Source organism: Scyliorhinus torazame, chromosome 5, assembly GCF_047496885.1.
Source record: "Scyliorhinus torazame isolate Kashiwa2021f chromosome 5, sScyTor2.1, whole genome shotgun sequence".
NCBI classification, from domain to species: domain Eukaryota; kingdom Metazoa; phylum Chordata; class Chondrichthyes; order Carcharhiniformes; family Scyliorhinidae; genus Scyliorhinus; species Scyliorhinus torazame.
The window spans coordinates 142,977,109-142,993,553 of record NC_092711.1 but is presented as its reverse complement, the minus strand read 5'-3'; the positions used below and the strand labels follow the sequence as shown (position 1 = coordinate 142,993,553).

At 46.3% G+C, this 16,445-nt stretch overlaps 1 protein-coding gene across 1 annotated transcript in view; it reads right to left on the bottom strand.

The window, feature by feature from the left end:
- LOC140417948 (uncharacterized) overlaps positions 1–12,516 on the bottom strand; it is a 142,860-nt gene extending 130,344 nt beyond the window's left edge. Inside the window, exons 1-3 of the mRNA XM_072501381.1 lie at positions 12,410–12,516; positions 9,934–10,955; positions 9,644–9,767 (exon numbers count right to left, since the gene is read on the bottom strand). Of these exons, the coding sequence (XP_072357482.1) occupies positions 9,644–9,767; positions 9,934–10,604 (795 nt within the window). The 5' untranslated portion in view covers positions 10,605–10,955; positions 12,410–12,516. The remainder of the gene's footprint in view (positions 1–9,643; positions 9,768–9,933; positions 10,956–12,409) is intronic.
- Between the last annotated feature and the right edge of the window lie 3,929 nt (positions 12,517–16,445).

The window sequence follows — 16,445 nt, the reverse complement described above, 5'->3', positions numbered from 1 at the left end:
TCAAACAATAAATCTCTGTCCCCAACACACTCTCAATAAAATGAAATGAAAATCGCTTTTTGTCACAAATAGAGGTTATTGCCACATTCCGGCGCCTGTTCGGGGAGGCTGGTACGGGAATTGAACCGTGCTGCTGGTCTGCCTTTGTCTGCTTTAATAGCCAGCTATTTAGCCCAGTGTGCTAAACCAGCCCCAACCAATGTACACTAATTCATGCCAATATCCAGCAATTCTCCTCCCCTGAAGGTGTTGACTCTCGGGTTCAGTTTCACTCTCACCTATTGCCCTCCCCAATATGTCACCCGGGTGTCTAAAATCTTCACACCTGAAGTTAACAAACTGTTTTGTTAAGGAGAGCGTCACAGTCAAATCCGGTGACTACCCACATGTACTTTGTGAGGTCATTGCCCCCCAACCCCATCATTCCAGTCCCAGGAGTTTGGAGACTGGGCTCCGGATGAGTAATGGCATCTGCGGTTCCCATAGCCCCCCGCTCTGGGGAAACGCTCCATCCGCCGCACGAGCGGCCCGGGACTGCGCATGTCCAAGGGAGAGCGGCAGCTGCGCCTGTGCAGGAAAAAGCCAACAACCTGACCGTCCTACTTAGGCATTGTCCAATGGAAAGAATTGGAAGACCGGAAGGACCCGTACTCCAGCCAATCAGAGCGGGAATTTGTATGAATAAAAGGTTAGCTTCACACAGACAGAAACTTCCTCCTGTCTCCAAAATCTGGGAGTAAAACACTTTCTTTTCTCCCCCTTTCTATTTATTTGCTCATTCTGACCTTTAATTGGCAACTTGCAGCAACTGAAGGGAAAGGAAGTGAATCCAGGGCAGGTGCTGCCTCTGGAAAGGTTAGACCAGGTCTCTCTCTCTCTCTCCGTCGCTTATAGACCTTGACATCCTTTGCTCCCTCAGCTCGACACATTTATTTATCTGGCTAAAAAGATGGTCTATTTCCGAATGTTCACAATGAAAGGGCTGGTTTCCCCAGGAGATGGCTGACATTTAAGGGGACAGTAAAGTGATATCAGACAGAGAAATCTCGTGTTATTATCTGGTATAGATTAGATATTATTACTGGCTCTGCAATAAAATGTATTCATTATTCACTTCCTTTCCCTTCAGTTGCTGCAAGTGACCAATTGAAGGTCACAATGAGAAACGAAATGGAAAGGGGCAGAAAAGAAAGTGTTTTATTCACAAATGTTCGAGACAAGAGGAGGTTTCAGTCTGTGTGAGCTCAATTTTCACTCACACAAAGCCCGCTAAGATTGGCTGAGGCACCAGAGTCCTTCCGGTCGCCCAGGCGTTCCATTGGTCAACGCGTCAGCATGACATTTCCACCCCAGCACCCCACCTCATCTTCCCCTCTTCCTTGGACATGCGCAGTCCCGCACGGGGGAAGAGGAGATCATGGAGCGGCTTCTCGCTCCAGCCGGTGCCGTCAGACGGTTGCCTGGAAACCTTGTCTCGAGGAGGGGCAAACGGAGGGAGAACAATGGGTTGCTGCCGGGGGTCCCGCGCCTGCGCGCTGGAACCTGTTGACGTCATCTGGAGCGGTATGATTCCTATTGGCTGATTTTGGCTGGGCTATATTGTGACGTCACATCCCGGAAGCTGGACACTGAGCTTCTTCCTCTGTGCGAGGAAATCAATGATTCTCCCTTTCCATTTCTTTTCTCGTTCTGCGGGGACATTGGCGACTTGGAGCAACTGAATGGAAAGGAAGTGAATACAGTCTGCATATTAAACACATTTTGTGCCTCGTAATATTGACATATATCTGTCTGGCCGCCTGCATGAAGATTTTCAGGTCACTGTGTCCATGACAGGAAGCAGTGAGCATGGATCTGTCAATCAGCCTGAATCAGCACCTTCAGTAGAATTGGGAGGGTGAAGATTAGATACAGCAGAGTGAGAATGGAGGGAGAGTGTGTGGGATGGAGATTTACAGACTTTGGGGAATAAGAGAGGTAAGAATATTCCATAGTGTTTGCACTGTTGCTTCACAGCATCAGGGTCCCAGGTTCGATTCCCAGCATGAGTCACTGTCTGTGCAGTCTGCACATTCTCCCTATGTCTGCGCGGGTTTTGTCCGGGTGCTCTGGTTTTCTCCCACAACTCCCGAAAGACGTGCTGTTAGGTAATTTGGACATTCTGAATTTTCCCTCCGTGTACCCGACCAAGCGCCGGAATGTGGTGACTAGGGGCTTTTCACAGCAACTTCATTGCAGTGTTAATGTATGCCTACTTGTGACAATAAAGATTATTATTATTACAAGCTAGAATTGTGTGTTTGAATTTCTATCCACAACTGACAGTGATGACTTTTGTAATCTCCTGTTACAGGACATTAGATTGGATGTTGAGTCAAGATCTGCCAGAGTCATCGTTGCATCAGGACCTGAATATCATCGGCCTTTGAATCTAGAAAGAGAAATGTTTGTGCATTCTAAGCGTTTCAAAATATTTTAAACATCAGTATAACTGGAAAAGCACCAAGCCGCACACACCCAAAGTGACTGTGCCCCAGTGCACTGTCTGTAGAACGAGACTTTACCAGTTACACCGCCAGAAAAAACAGCAACCCAATCACAGCAGGGAGAGTACATGTGTTCTGTGTGTGCATGAGGCTTCATTTGATTGTCCAACCTGGAGAGACACAATCAGACCCACACCATGGAGAAACCGTGGAAATGTGGTGACTGTGGGAAAAGATTCAGATCCCCCTCTGTGCTAGAAATTCATCAACGCAGTCACACTGGGGAGAGACCGTTCACCTGCTCTGAGTGTGGGAAGGGTTTCACTAATTCATCCAGCTTCCTGAAGCACTGGCAACTTCACACGAGGAGAAGGCCGTTCACCTGCTCTGAGTGTGGGAAGGCATTCAGTCATTCATCCAACTTACTGACACACCAACACGTTCACACTGGGGAGAGGCCATTCACCTGTCCTGAGTGTGGTAAGGGATTCATTAATTCATCTGGCTTGCTGACACACCGACGAGTTCACACTGGGGAGAGGCCGTTCACCTGTCCTGAGTGTGGGAAGGGATTCAGTCATTCATCCAATTTACTGATACACCGACGGATTCACACTGGGGAGAGACTGTTCACCTGCACTGAGTGTGGGAAAGCATTCATTAATTCATCTCACCTGCGGAAGCACCAGCGAGTTCACACTGCGGAGAGGCCATTCATCTGCTCTGAGTGTGGGAAGGCATTCAGTCAGTTATGCAACCTGCAGAGACACCAGCGAGTTCACACCGGTGAGAAGCCGTTTATCTGCTCTGAGTGTGACAAGGGATTCACTCAGTCATCCCATCTGCTGACACACCAGCGAGTTCACAAGTGATTACAGACCAGAGGGAGCTAGAGAACCCAATGCCTGCCTGTTGAATGCTGTTCCATTCACCCCTAACAAGTATCCACCTCCATCCACTAATTAACGCACCCATAAATACTTATCGAGTGTAGATATAGACACAAAATGAGACAAAGTTCAAGATGGAAGAGAGATGAATGGAAACTGCTTAAGGAAGACAGAAATAATGAATTAAGAAGCCTCAGCCCCTCTCCACATGGCAGCAATGGGCCCGTCCCAACACCTCATTCAGGTCTGGAGAAGTCTGAGCTGAGACTATCCTGACTGAGCTGAGAAAATTCAGAAAAGACATTAATGACGCCCTTGGAACAATGAAAAATTCAGTCTCAGAACTGGAACAAGCTGTCAGCAGTTTGGGAAAGAGGGTAGTCCAGCCTGAGAACAGAATTAGTACGGTTAATGATAGGAACATTCACAGATTCAGGTTCCTTTCCTATTTACTCCGGAGAGACAGGCAGTTAGAGGACAGATGTCAGAACCTCAAATATTTCAGGAGACGGAACAACCTGCAAATTTATGGGTTGCCAGAAACTCAGTAGGCGGGACATTATCCACTGGGTCGAAAGCTTTCTCAAGGTCCTGCTTAAACTCCCGGTCGATTTCCCACTACAGCTAGAGTGGGCTCACAGATCATTGTAACAAAAGTCATCATGCTAATTCACCCCAAGATCATTTGTGGTGAAATTTCTCAGCTCCAGATGAAACAGTTTGTTCTCACCCAGGCTTGGGGGTGGGGGGGAGGGGGGCTAGAAAAACCTACAATTGAAAGGAAGGCGAGTCAGGTTGGATCAGGACTACTCACCGGATTAGCAGCGGAAAAGACACAGATATGCGGATATGAAGAAGCAGCTGAAGGAGAAGGACAGAAGATTTAAAACACCTTACCCGCCGATGCTGAGAGTCCATCTTGAGGATGGAAGCAAGACCTTTACATCGGCATGGGAGGCTGCAGAGGGACGGGGCATCACCGCAAGCCTCTCGGAGGATGAGCGGATGGAGAGACATATCCCGTGTCGGATGGCACACTGCCGACCATGCGATTCCCTACTTAGCTGCCCGAGGTTTGTGATGTAGAGGGTCTGCTTCAGAGACATGATGAGGGAGGGCGGTGTTAAAGCAGTGGTGAGATTGTCTCAGATATCAGTGGGAATGTCTCAGATATCAGTGGGAATGTCTCAGATATCAGTGGGAATGAAATGAAACTGTTTAAGTTGCAGACTCTTTAACTTGGATGTTACAAAGTGCCTTTAAATTACTCAGTCAGGCCACTAAATATCTTAGTATTAATTTTTTTAAAATTTAGAGCACCAAATTATTTTTTTCCCAATTAACGGCCAATTTAGCTTGGCCAATTCACCTACCTGCACATCTTTATGGGAGCGAGCCCCACGCAGACATGGGGAGAATGTGCAAACTCCACATGGACAGTGACCCAGGGTCGGGATCAAACCCATCTCAGTATTCTTGGCCCACCATCAATCAATAGAATATGGAGCAAATTACACTTGCATCATTAACATTATGAAGAGTAATCTGGATGGGTGGCTGAGCCGACCCTTCTTTCTGTAAGGGCGGATTGAAGTTATTCGGATGAATGACCTCCCCAGATTGTTGTCCCTGTTCCAGATGTTCACTGTTAAGATTCCAGAATCTACATTCAATTTGCTGCATCGTCTGATCTCCCGTTTCACGCGGTGAGAAAACGACCAGAGTGCGATTTTCAAACATTACCGCTCACCAAGTTGGAAGGAGGTTCCGCACTTCCCAATTTTAAATCCGGTTTTTGAGCAGCTCAACTATAATCTGTGACAGCTTGGTTAACAGACAGAGGAGACACACGGTGGCTGAACCTGGAGAAACCTGTGTCCCAACTTCCATTAACAGCACTGCCATTTCTGGGTAACAGCATAAAGGATTGCAGAATGAGTGAATGCCAGATTGACTAACAATATTTGGAAAGAAATTCAGAAATCATTCCATTTACCTGGTTCAATCTCGGCTCTGACCACTATTGGGTCTATAAAATATTTAATACTCTCCATGCACGATAAGAACTTTTTAAGAAATGGCCTCAATATGGTCTCACCTTCCTTCACCAGATATTTCAGCAGATCAAAATCATTTGAGCAGATCAGGGGGGAATTTGCCCTGCCAAATACTGACACTTTTAGCATACCTACAGATCAGACATTTTCTTTGCAAACATGAAGGGCACAATTTCATGGAGAAGAAACAGACTCCCATTTTGGACACGTTTAGCAGGTGTTTCCAGTGTCTCTCTGCTGTTTAAAATGTTAAAATTATAAATGCCTCAATAAAATATTTTCAAAAAAAAAAGATGGTTTCCAGGGCTTGCAGCACCAAGAACGACTCTGCTATTGAACAGAACTGCTTTTTTGGGCCTCGGCAAGGAATGCCTCACCGAGCCCTCATTTAGAATCATTTCCTGCACTATCGAGCTAAACTCGCCATTTTTAAATGGCACCCTGATCTCTGAACCCCCCCCCCCCCCACCATGGCCTCTGGACATCCCCCTCCCCCCAATGCCCCAACTTACCAATTAAGGGGTCCTCCAGCCCCCTGCACCCCATCCAGAGTGCCCAGGTGGCAAAGCTAGGCTGGCAGTGCCACGGTGCCTGGATGGCATCGGGAGCACCAGGGTACCACCCTGCGGCTTTCGATCCCACGCATTGGGTAACTCCGGCACAGGCATATTCAAGTGAGACTAACTACTCAATTGAATATGTTAATCTGGATCCCGCCCATTGAGGACGGGATCCAGATTGGAACGCCTAGCGAGATATCGTGAGGCGTAATGAGCGTTGGCCGCTCGTAAGATTTAACAGCTGCTTGTTTGCATCCGAAGTCTTAAACAAAGTAATAAGTCCCATTTCCAATAGAGTTGTACTTTGTCAACATTCAGCGAGGTGTCACTGGGGGAAACGTAATATCCTGTACATATCAGACGTTGCTCTCCATGGTGTCCGGAAATTCCTTACACATTAAAAGGAAATGGGAGTTTGAACTGCAACAGGAGATACCAATGGAAGAATGGAATAAAACTTTTCCTGAGACCGATCTCGTCATCTACCCAAATATACTGAGGGAATATAAAAGGAAGCTCATTCCGAGCTACTTCAGAACACCACGTATTACTGTAAGAATTGGTTCCTCCTCTGCAAGTAGTTACTGGAAAGACTGTGTCAAATCAATTGGTCATTATTTACATATATTCTGGTCGTGGTCAAAGTGGAGGGAGTATTGGGATATGATATTCGAAACATTGGCTGAGGTGTTGCACATGGACATCCCACAGACCCCCCTCCAGCTGCTCTGTGAGGGACAATTCCAGAAGGGATGGAAAGAAGCAATACAATTTTTAAACAAATTTTGCTGATAGCTGTGACTAAGGTGTCACCTTCAATTAGCTGAAACCCATCTGCCCAAACTATGAAACGTGGTTATCCAAAGTCAGAGTGATTTGAGATGGAAAAAGTCCCACATGCATCCCACTTATAGGGCAAAAAATTCTTTCAAAGGTGGCTCCCAGGAACAGGAATATTGTTCACATGAACGACAGAGAGCACTCCCGCCCACAACCCAACCCCACTCATTATATAGATTATCTTTGCCTTTTTTTTTAAACCGTGTTTTCCTCCATATTTCTGTGGTCATTTTTCACTGGTGCTCTATGTAAGGAACCAACATTTATACGGACCAATTATCATCTGGTAGGGGCTGGTTTAGCACAGGGCTAAATCGCTGGCTTTGAAAGCAAGACAAGCCAGCAGCACGGTTCAATTCCCGTACAAACCTCCCCGAACAGGTGCCGGAATGTGGCGACTACTGGCTTTTCACAGTAACTTCATTTGAAGCCTACTTGTGACAATAAGCGATTTTCATCAAATTCTTGTTTATCTGCTGTGTCAACACTTGTCTCTACGTGTAACTTGATTCTCAAAACTATAAGTGTCTGTTATATTGTTTACTTTATATCTCTGTCAACAATGTCGATGATTGCTGTGGACAATTCAAACTATTAAAAAAAAAATTTAGAGTACCCAATTCATTTTTTCCAATTAAGGGGCAATTTAGCGTGGCCATACCACCTAGTCTGCACATCTTTTTGGGTTGTGGGGCGAAACCCACACAAACACGGGGAGAATGTGCAAACTCCACACGGACAGTGACCCAGAGCCGGGATTGAACCTGGGACCTCGGCCCCGTGAGGCAGCAGGGCTAACCCACTGTGCTGCCCTCAATTCTAACTATTTTATCATTTGTTTCTGTGTGCAGTGATAAAATAACAATAAAATCAAGAAGTAATATCGTACTTGTTATCTGGAACTTAATTGATATCAGCCACCCCCAACTTACCATTGAATAAATTCACTTTGGTTCAGATAAGATTTTAACCAATGAAGACAAAGGCAGAACTTTCTGGATAGTAAATTTAAAAATAAGTTTATTAAATAAAAAGGGTTTTCTGAACAACTTTAAGACATTGACTTTTACAACTTCATGCGGGTGATCAGTCTGTAGAAGCGTAACCCTCTCTGGCTCCTTCTTTGACAGTAATTCTTGTGGAATTCAGCCTCGGGAGTCTGGCTCCTTCTTTAACAGTAATTTCCTTGGAACTCGGCCTCGGGAGTCTTCAGTACTTGGCCAGCAAGGAAGACCTTCAGAACCTCTACTTTTATCCCAAAAGTGACCATTACCTCACGTCAGAGTTGGCCTGTTGTAACATGATAATTGGTCAATTTGGTCACTGGATGGGCAGCACAATGGCACAGTGGGTTAGCCCTGCTGCCTCACGGCACCGAGGTCCCAGGTTCGATCCTAGCTCTGGGTCACTGTCTGTGTGGAGTTTGCACATTCTCCCCGTGTTTGTGTGGGTTTTGCCCCACAACCAAAAGATGTGCAGGGGAGGTGGATTGGCTAAGCTAAAGTGCCCCTTGGAAAAAATGAATTAGGTACTCTAAATTCTTTTTTAAAATTTGGTTACTGGATTTTAATTTAACAGGCTGCTACACAACATTTTAATTTAGGTTTATATATTGTTAATGGGTATGTAGAAAATAATACATATTCCAAATATTATATGTTTAATATTTATATAGATATATATTACAGGTACCTCAGCCCTGGGCCCAAGTCTACAATGGCTTATTCCGAGTGTGAATTTGCTGATGTTCCCGGAGGCTAGATGAATATCTGAATTCCTTCCCACACTGAGAGCAGGTGACTGGCTCCCCAGTGTGAATGTGCCAGTGTGACTTCAGACTGGATAACTGAACAAATCCATTCCCACACTGAGAGGTGAACGTCCTCTCCCCAGTGAGAACTCGTTGGTGTCTCCGAAGGTGGGATAGCCAAGTGAATCCCTGCCCACACTGAGCAGCTGAACAGCCTCTCCCCAGTGTGAATGCGCTGATGGCTCTGCAGGATGGATAAAGTGGTGAATAGCATGTCACACTGAGAGCAGGTGAACGGTCTCTTCCCACAGTCCACACAGTTCCACACTTTCTCCATGTTTTTCGTCTCCTTGTATCTCTCCAATCTGGATATTCTGTTAGAGCCTTGATCACACCAAATATACCTACTGTCTCTCCCCACTGTGAATGCAGTGTTCTTGTCAGGCTGTGTAACTGGTTAAAACTCTTTCCAGTCAGTGCACTGGAACACTCTCACTCGGATGTGTGTGTGTCTCAGTGTCTTCACTAATACTAATCTCTTTCAGTTCCTCCTGCTCTCTAGTCCCTTGGTTCTCTAGTATTTTTGGGATTATTTTTGTCTCTTCCGAGGTGAAGACAGACACACATTGTTTAGTTTCTCTGTCATTTCCCTATTCCCCATTATAAACTCTCCTGTCTCTGCCTGGAATGGACCCACATTGGTCTTTGCTAATCTTTTCCTTTTCACGTTTCTACAGGAACTTTTCCAGTCGTTCTTTATGTTTGCCTCCAGTTTTCTCTCATATTCCATTTTCCCTTTATCGGTTTCTTAGTTCCTTTGATCTAATGGAATCTTTACCTTTACTTGTTAACCACGGCTGCACAATTTTTCCTGTTGGATTATTGTTCCTTAAAGGAATCTGTATTTGATGTAAATATGTAACAATTCCTTAACTATTAGCAATTGCCTACCTACTGTCTTACCTTTTATTGTAAGTTCCCAATCTACCCCAGGCAATTTGCCCCTGAAACCTTGAGTTTCCTTCTGTGAAAAACACTCAAATAAATTAAACAAATTAACCATGTAAACACCATAGGCCATCTTCATGGCAACATGGCATGCTTTCGAGGGGTACCAAACAGAAATGGAAACTAAAGATCTTCCAACTTCCAAACACCCTTTCACTCTGTGATCCTTGTGAAATCTGAAACCAAGTATTCACAAAAAGTCTCAATGCCACTACAGGCAAAGTCGTGAGGCTGGTCAGACCAGCAGGAACTCACCATCAACTGTCAGAATGAACAAAATGCAGTCCTGGATGTTAATTGAGAGCAGGATCAATAACAGCAGAATGCAATCTCTGTAATCACTTGTGAACTTGTTGGTGTCCCAGTAGGTGCGATGAATCATGAAATCCCTTCCCACATTGAGAGCAGATGAATGGCCTCTCTCCAGTGTGAACACGCTGGTGTCTCCGCATATGGGAGGGATCACTAAATGCCTTCCCACACTGAGAACACATGAATGGCCGCTCCCCAGTATGAAGCCTCTGGTGTACCCGCAGGGTGGAAGAAACACTAAATCCCTTCCCACACTGAGAGCAGGTGAATGGCTTCTCCCCAGTGTGAACTTGCAGGTGTGACTGCAAGTGCGATGAAACACGGAATCCCTTCCCACACTGTGAGCAGGTGAATGGTCTCTCCCCCATGTGAATTCGCTGGTGTATTTGAAGGGTGTATGAATCAGAGAATCCCTTCCCACACTGAGAGCAGGTGAATGGCCTCTCCCCAGTGTGAACTCGCTGGTGTTTCAGCAGCTGGGATAACTGAGAGAATCCCTTCCCACACTGAGAGCAGGTGAATGGTCTCTCCCCAGTGTGAATTCGCTGGTGTAACTGCAGGTGGGATAGCTGAGTGAATCCCTTCCCACACTGAAAGCAGGTGAACGGCCTCTCCCCAGTGTGAATGCGTCGATGAGCTTCCAGCTCAGATGGGGCTTTGAATCCCTTCCCACAGTCCCTACATTTCCACGGTTTTTCCATGTTTTGAGACTCCTTTTGACTCTACAGGTCGGACAATCAGTTTGAGCCTTGATGACACTGCGAGAACGTGTACAGTCTCTCCCCGCTGTGAATTATGCAATGTTTTTTCAGGCTGCGTAACTGGTTGAAGTTCTTTCCACAGTCAGTGCTCTGGAACACTCTCACTCGGGTGTGTGTGTCTCGGTGCTTTTCCAGTCTGATGTTTAAAATCTTTTGAAATAGAACGGGCAAACATTTCTCCTTCTAGATTCAAAGGTCAATGATATTCAGGTCCCAATGAATCCCCAGACTCAGTTAGATCGAGATGTGACGTTTGAGATTTCTGTCTGTAATTCCTCCTCTTCTAATATCCTGTAAAAACAATTTACAAAAGTCATCACTGTCAGTACAGGATAGAAATTCAGAACAGACAATTCTCCTTTCACTGGAACATTCTTTCCTCTCTAGTTCCCCAAAAGCTGTAAATCTCCATCCCACACACACCCCCCCCCCCCCCCCCGTCTCACTCTGCTGTATCTAATATTCACTCTCGCAATTCTCCCGGTGCTGATTAAAGTTGATAGACTGATCCATGCTCACTGCTTCCAGTTCTGGACAAAGATCATAACAAACAGGAGCTGCAGTGCACCATTTGACCATTGAGTTTGCTCAATCATTCAGTGGGATCATCAGTCGATCTACCTCAGCACCATTTTCTCACACTTTCCTCCATATCCCTCGATATCTTCAATATCTAGAAACCTATCAATCTTGGTCTTGAAAATACTTTGATTTGATTTATTGTTGTCACATGTATTAGTATACAGTGAAAAGTGTTGTTTCTTGCATGCTATACTGACAACGCAAACCGTACATAGGGAAGGAAAGAGAGACTACAGAATGTAATGGTACAGTCATAACTGGGATGTAAGTAATTGAATTAGAACATTGTTAGAGAGTTTAAAACAGTTAGAATTAAGTTTTGGAAGCATAGAACGAGAGTAAAAGATAGAATTAGAGGGTATGCTGGGCACAGCTTGCAAGACATTGCCTCGCTCTGGTGCCATCCTGGATTTTTATTTGATGACTGAGGCTCCACGGTCTTTGGGGGGAGAGAATTCCAAAGTTTCACCACATCCTCAAGTGAGGAAATCCCTCCTCATCTCAGCTTTCTCTCCATTTTCCTGCCTGTTCCCCATAACCCTCGACTCCCTCTCAATCAGAAATCTGTCCAACTCAGCGGTGAATATATTCAGTGGCCCCCAGACTCCACTGGTCCCTGTGGAAGAGAATTCCAGAGACTAACAACCCTCTGAGGGAGGAGATGACTGGAAAAATATAACGTAGCTACAGCACAATATTACACAGCTATAAATTATAATAAATGTACTTCATTATAGGTTTCATAGAATTTACAGTGCAGAAGGAGGCCATTCAGCCCATCGAGTCTGCACCAGCTCTTGGAAAGAGCACCCTACCCAAGGTCAACACCTCCACCCTATCCCCATAACCCAGTAACCCCACCCAACACTAAGGGCAATTTTGGACACTAAGGGCAATTTAGCATGGCCAATCCACCTAACCTGCACATCTTTGGGCTGTGGGAGGAAACCGGAGCACCCGGAGGAAACCCACGCACACACGGGGAGGATGTGGAGACTCCGCACAGACAGAGACCCAAGCCGGAATCGAACCTGGGACCCTGGAGCTGTGAAGCAATTGTGCTATCCACAATGCTACCGTGCTGCCCTAATTACATAACCATCAATAATATATCTAATCTGCACCATTTAACAACACTGGACATTTCTCTGATATTAATTTACTGTCGGTTGAGGGAGAAAAACCCGACAACAGAACCTCCTCCAGACAAGGTTTTTAGGTAACTGGCTGATGGCTTTGGTTAGAGCGAGAAGCCGCTCAGTGATCTCCCCCTTCCCCCAGACCCGGGACTGCGCATGTCCAAGGGAGAGGGGAAGCTGCGCATGTGCGGAGGAGAGCCCACCCCCTGACCTTCCTGTTGATTTAGTGACCAATGGGAAGAGGTACAGGACGGGAAGGACTCTGTTGCTCCAGCCAATCAGAGCGCTGGCTTTGTGTGAACGAAGATTGAGCTTCATGCAGACTGAAACCTCCTCCTGTCTCCAACATCTGTGAGTAAAACACTTTCTTTTCTCCCCCTTTCCATTTCTTTTCTCATTCTCACCTTCAATTGGTCACTTGCAGCAACTGAAGGGAAAGGAAGTGAATCCAGGGAGGGTGCAGACTCTGGAAAGCTTGGCCCAGGTCTCTCTCTCTAACACTTTGACATCCTTTGCTCCCTCAGTTTGACACATTCCACAGGAGATGGCAGACATTTAAGGGGATAGTAAATTAATATCGGACAGAGATATGTCTAGTTGTTATATGGTACATATTAGATATATTATTTATTGTTCTGTAATGAAGTATATTTATTATTATTTCTAGTTGTCGAATTGTGCTGTAGCTATGTAATGTATTTCCAGTTATCGATTCCCTCAGACAGTTGTTAGTCTCTGGAATTCTCTTTCACAGGGACCAGTGGAGTCTGGGAGTCATAGAATCATAGAATTTACAGTGCAGAAGGAGGCCATTTGGCCCATCGAGTCTGCCTCCACCCCATCCCCGTTATCCAGTAAATCCACCTAACATTTCGGACACTAAGGGGCAAGTTAGCATAGCCAATCCACCTAACCTGCACATCTTTTGGACTGTGGGAGGAAACTGGAGCAACCGGAGGAAACTCACGCAGACATGGGGAGAATGTGCAAACTCCACACAGCCAGTCACCCGAGGCCGGAATTCAACCGGGACCCTGGGGCTGTGAGGCAGCAGTGCTAACCACTGTGCTACCATGCTGCCCTTCACGGCTGAGTTGGATAGATTTCTGATTGACGAGGGAGTCTTGGATTATGGGGAACCGGCAGGAAAATGGAGAGAAAGCCGAGATGAGGAGGGATTTCTTCACCCGAGGATGTGGTGAGGCTTTGGAATTCTCTATCCCAAAGACTGTGGAGCCTCAGTCATCAAGTACTTTCAAGACCGAGATTATCAGGTTTCTAGATTTTGAAGATGTCAAGGGAGATGGGGGATACTGTGGGAAAATGGCGCTGAGGTAGAACATAGAACCCAGCTCCTGTTTGTTATGATCTCTGTGCCCAGGACAGGAAGCAGTGAGCATGGATCTTCAATCAGCCTGAATCAGCACCTTCAGGAGAATTGGGAGGGTGAATATTAGATACAGCAGAGTGAGATTGGAGGGAGAGTGCGTGGGATGGAGATTTACAGCTTTTAGGAACATAGGAACAGAGTAGGCCATTCAGTCCCTTGAGCCTATCCCATCATTCAAGGAGACCATGACTGATCTGTGACCTAACTCCGTGTATCTTTTTTTTCTTTTTTTCTATAAATTCAGAGTACCCAATTTTTGTTTTATGATAAGGGGCAATTTAGTGTGGCCAATTCACTTATCCTGCACATCTTTGGATTGAGGGGGTTAGACCCATGCAGACTGGGGGAGAATGTGCCTTACTCCATATACCTGCCGTTGGCCCATGTCCCATCAAATCTTTGTTTAACAAAAATCTATAAATCACATTTCAAATTAACAACTGATCGAACATCAACTGCTGTTTGTGTGAAAGAATTCTGAACCTCTACCACCCTTTGTGTGAAGATGTTCTTCCGAACATCGCTCCTGAACAGTTTAGCTCTAATTTTTAGACTATGTCCCCTTGGTTTAAAGTCTCCAACCAGTACAAATTTATACTCACAGCTCCGAAACTGTGCCCCTCCAAGTGCATTCCCTGGAGACCAGGCACCCGCTGGAGACTGGGCTGTAAATCAACGAGGTAAGGTTTTTATACTCACAGTTCCGATACTCTGCCCCTCCGAGTCTGCGCCCTGGAGATGAGGCTGCGAATCCCCGAGGTAAGATTTTTATACTCATATCTCCGATACGCCTCCCTCCGAGTCCGCTCCCTGGAGACGAGGCTGCGAATCCCCGAGGTAAGGTTTTTACATTCAGCTTCAGTACTCCGCTTCTCCGAGTCCTCTCCCTGGAGACTAGGCCTCCAATACCTCAGGTAAGGTTTTGTACTTACAGCTCCAATACTGAAGGGGTTTACAAACTCAGGGTCGCAACCCACGGGTAGGTTGTGGGCAGGTTTCGGGAGGATCGCGGCATTCGGTCCCGGCATTTCCGATTGTGAGCGGAACGCCCAACTGTTGTGACCGGCATTTAAAAATGCTGGCTGCAACGGACCTTTGAGATTGCCGGTCATCCCACAGATGTGTGCCAGATCACGATAACACAGTGGTTAGCACTGTTGCTTCACAGCACCAGAATCCCAGATTCGATTCCCGCCTTGGGTCACTGTCTGTGCAGAGTCTGCAGGTTCTCCCCGTGTCTGCGTGGGTTTCCTCTGGGTTTGGTGGGGTTACTGGATAACCAGTATGGGGGCATGGGTCTAGGTAGGGTGCTCTTTCAGAGGGTCGATGCAGACTCAATGGACTGAATGGCCTCCTTCTGTACTGTCGTGATTCTATGCTCCAGTTTCTTCCCACAAGTCCCGAAAGACGTGCTGGTTAGGTGATGAGGACATTTTGAATTCTCCCTCAGTGTATCCGAGCAAGCACTGTAGTGTGGCGAGTAGGGGATTTTCACAGTAACTTCATTGTAGTGTTAATGTAAGCTTACTTGTGGCACTAATAAAGATTATTATTAAGCAGTGGGCTGGTCCGGAGCCCAGTGGGGTGGATCTCCTTCTCCTGATGTCAGCGTGCTGTCCAGGGCCTGTCTTTTTCAGCAAACGACGGAGTCCTTCCACCAGAAGCAGCGGCAGAGAGCAGATCACGTGCCCTGTCCGGTGCCGTCCGTGTCCTGGGTGTGAGAGCAATTCCTCCATTTTGCAGCTGCCAGCAGTGCTGGTGTGAACTCCTGGGCCTCTGGGTGAACAACCCATGAAGAAGAAGCTGAAAACAGGAACAAAGCAGCATATCGAAGATTACATGAGGTGTGCGTTATTCATTGTGCCTCTGCAAATCAGGATTCAAAGTTCATGTGTGTTATATGCAGGGAAGCACTGGGAAATTAAAGTTTAAAACCCTCAAAACTTCAAAGATATTTGAAGATGAAACATGGCGAGTTTGAGGGCAAACCTTTTTTTTCAACGGCTGCAGTGAGATTTTAAATCAGCTGAAGTCATTGTCAGGAATGTAACATTGAATAACAAAGAAAGTGAGATCGTGAGGACCAAGCAGGCTCACCTGTCACATTAAAGGTCAGTGAAAATGGTGGGTCGCGAAGGTCAGCCGGCGAGGGTCACAAAGGTCAGCCGGCATGCGTAGCAAAGGTCAGCCGAACTGGGCCACAAAGGATGGCCAGTTGGTAAAAATGGGTCCCGAGCAAAAAAGTTTGAAAAACACTGCAATACTCTGCCCCTTCGAGTCCGTTCCCTGGAGACTGGGCCGCAAGTCCCTGAGGTAAGGTTTTTATACTCACATCTCCGATACTCTGCTCTCCGAGTCCGTTCCCTGGAGTCCCCGAGGTAAGGTGTTTATACGCCCAACTCTGATACCCCACCCCTCCGTGTCTGCTCCCTGGAGACTGGCCCACAGATCCCCGAGGTAAGGAATTAATATTCCGGCCCTCCAAGTCCTGTCCTTGGCGAGTAGACCGCGAATCCCCAGGGAAAGCTATTTTACTTGGCTCCGAAAATCTGGACCTCTCCATCCACACTCTGGAAACTAGGAAAGGTCTTTATATTTACAACTCTGATGCTCGGCCTCTTCAAATCCTCTCCTTGGAGACTAGGCCTCGAATTCACGAGGTCAGGGTTT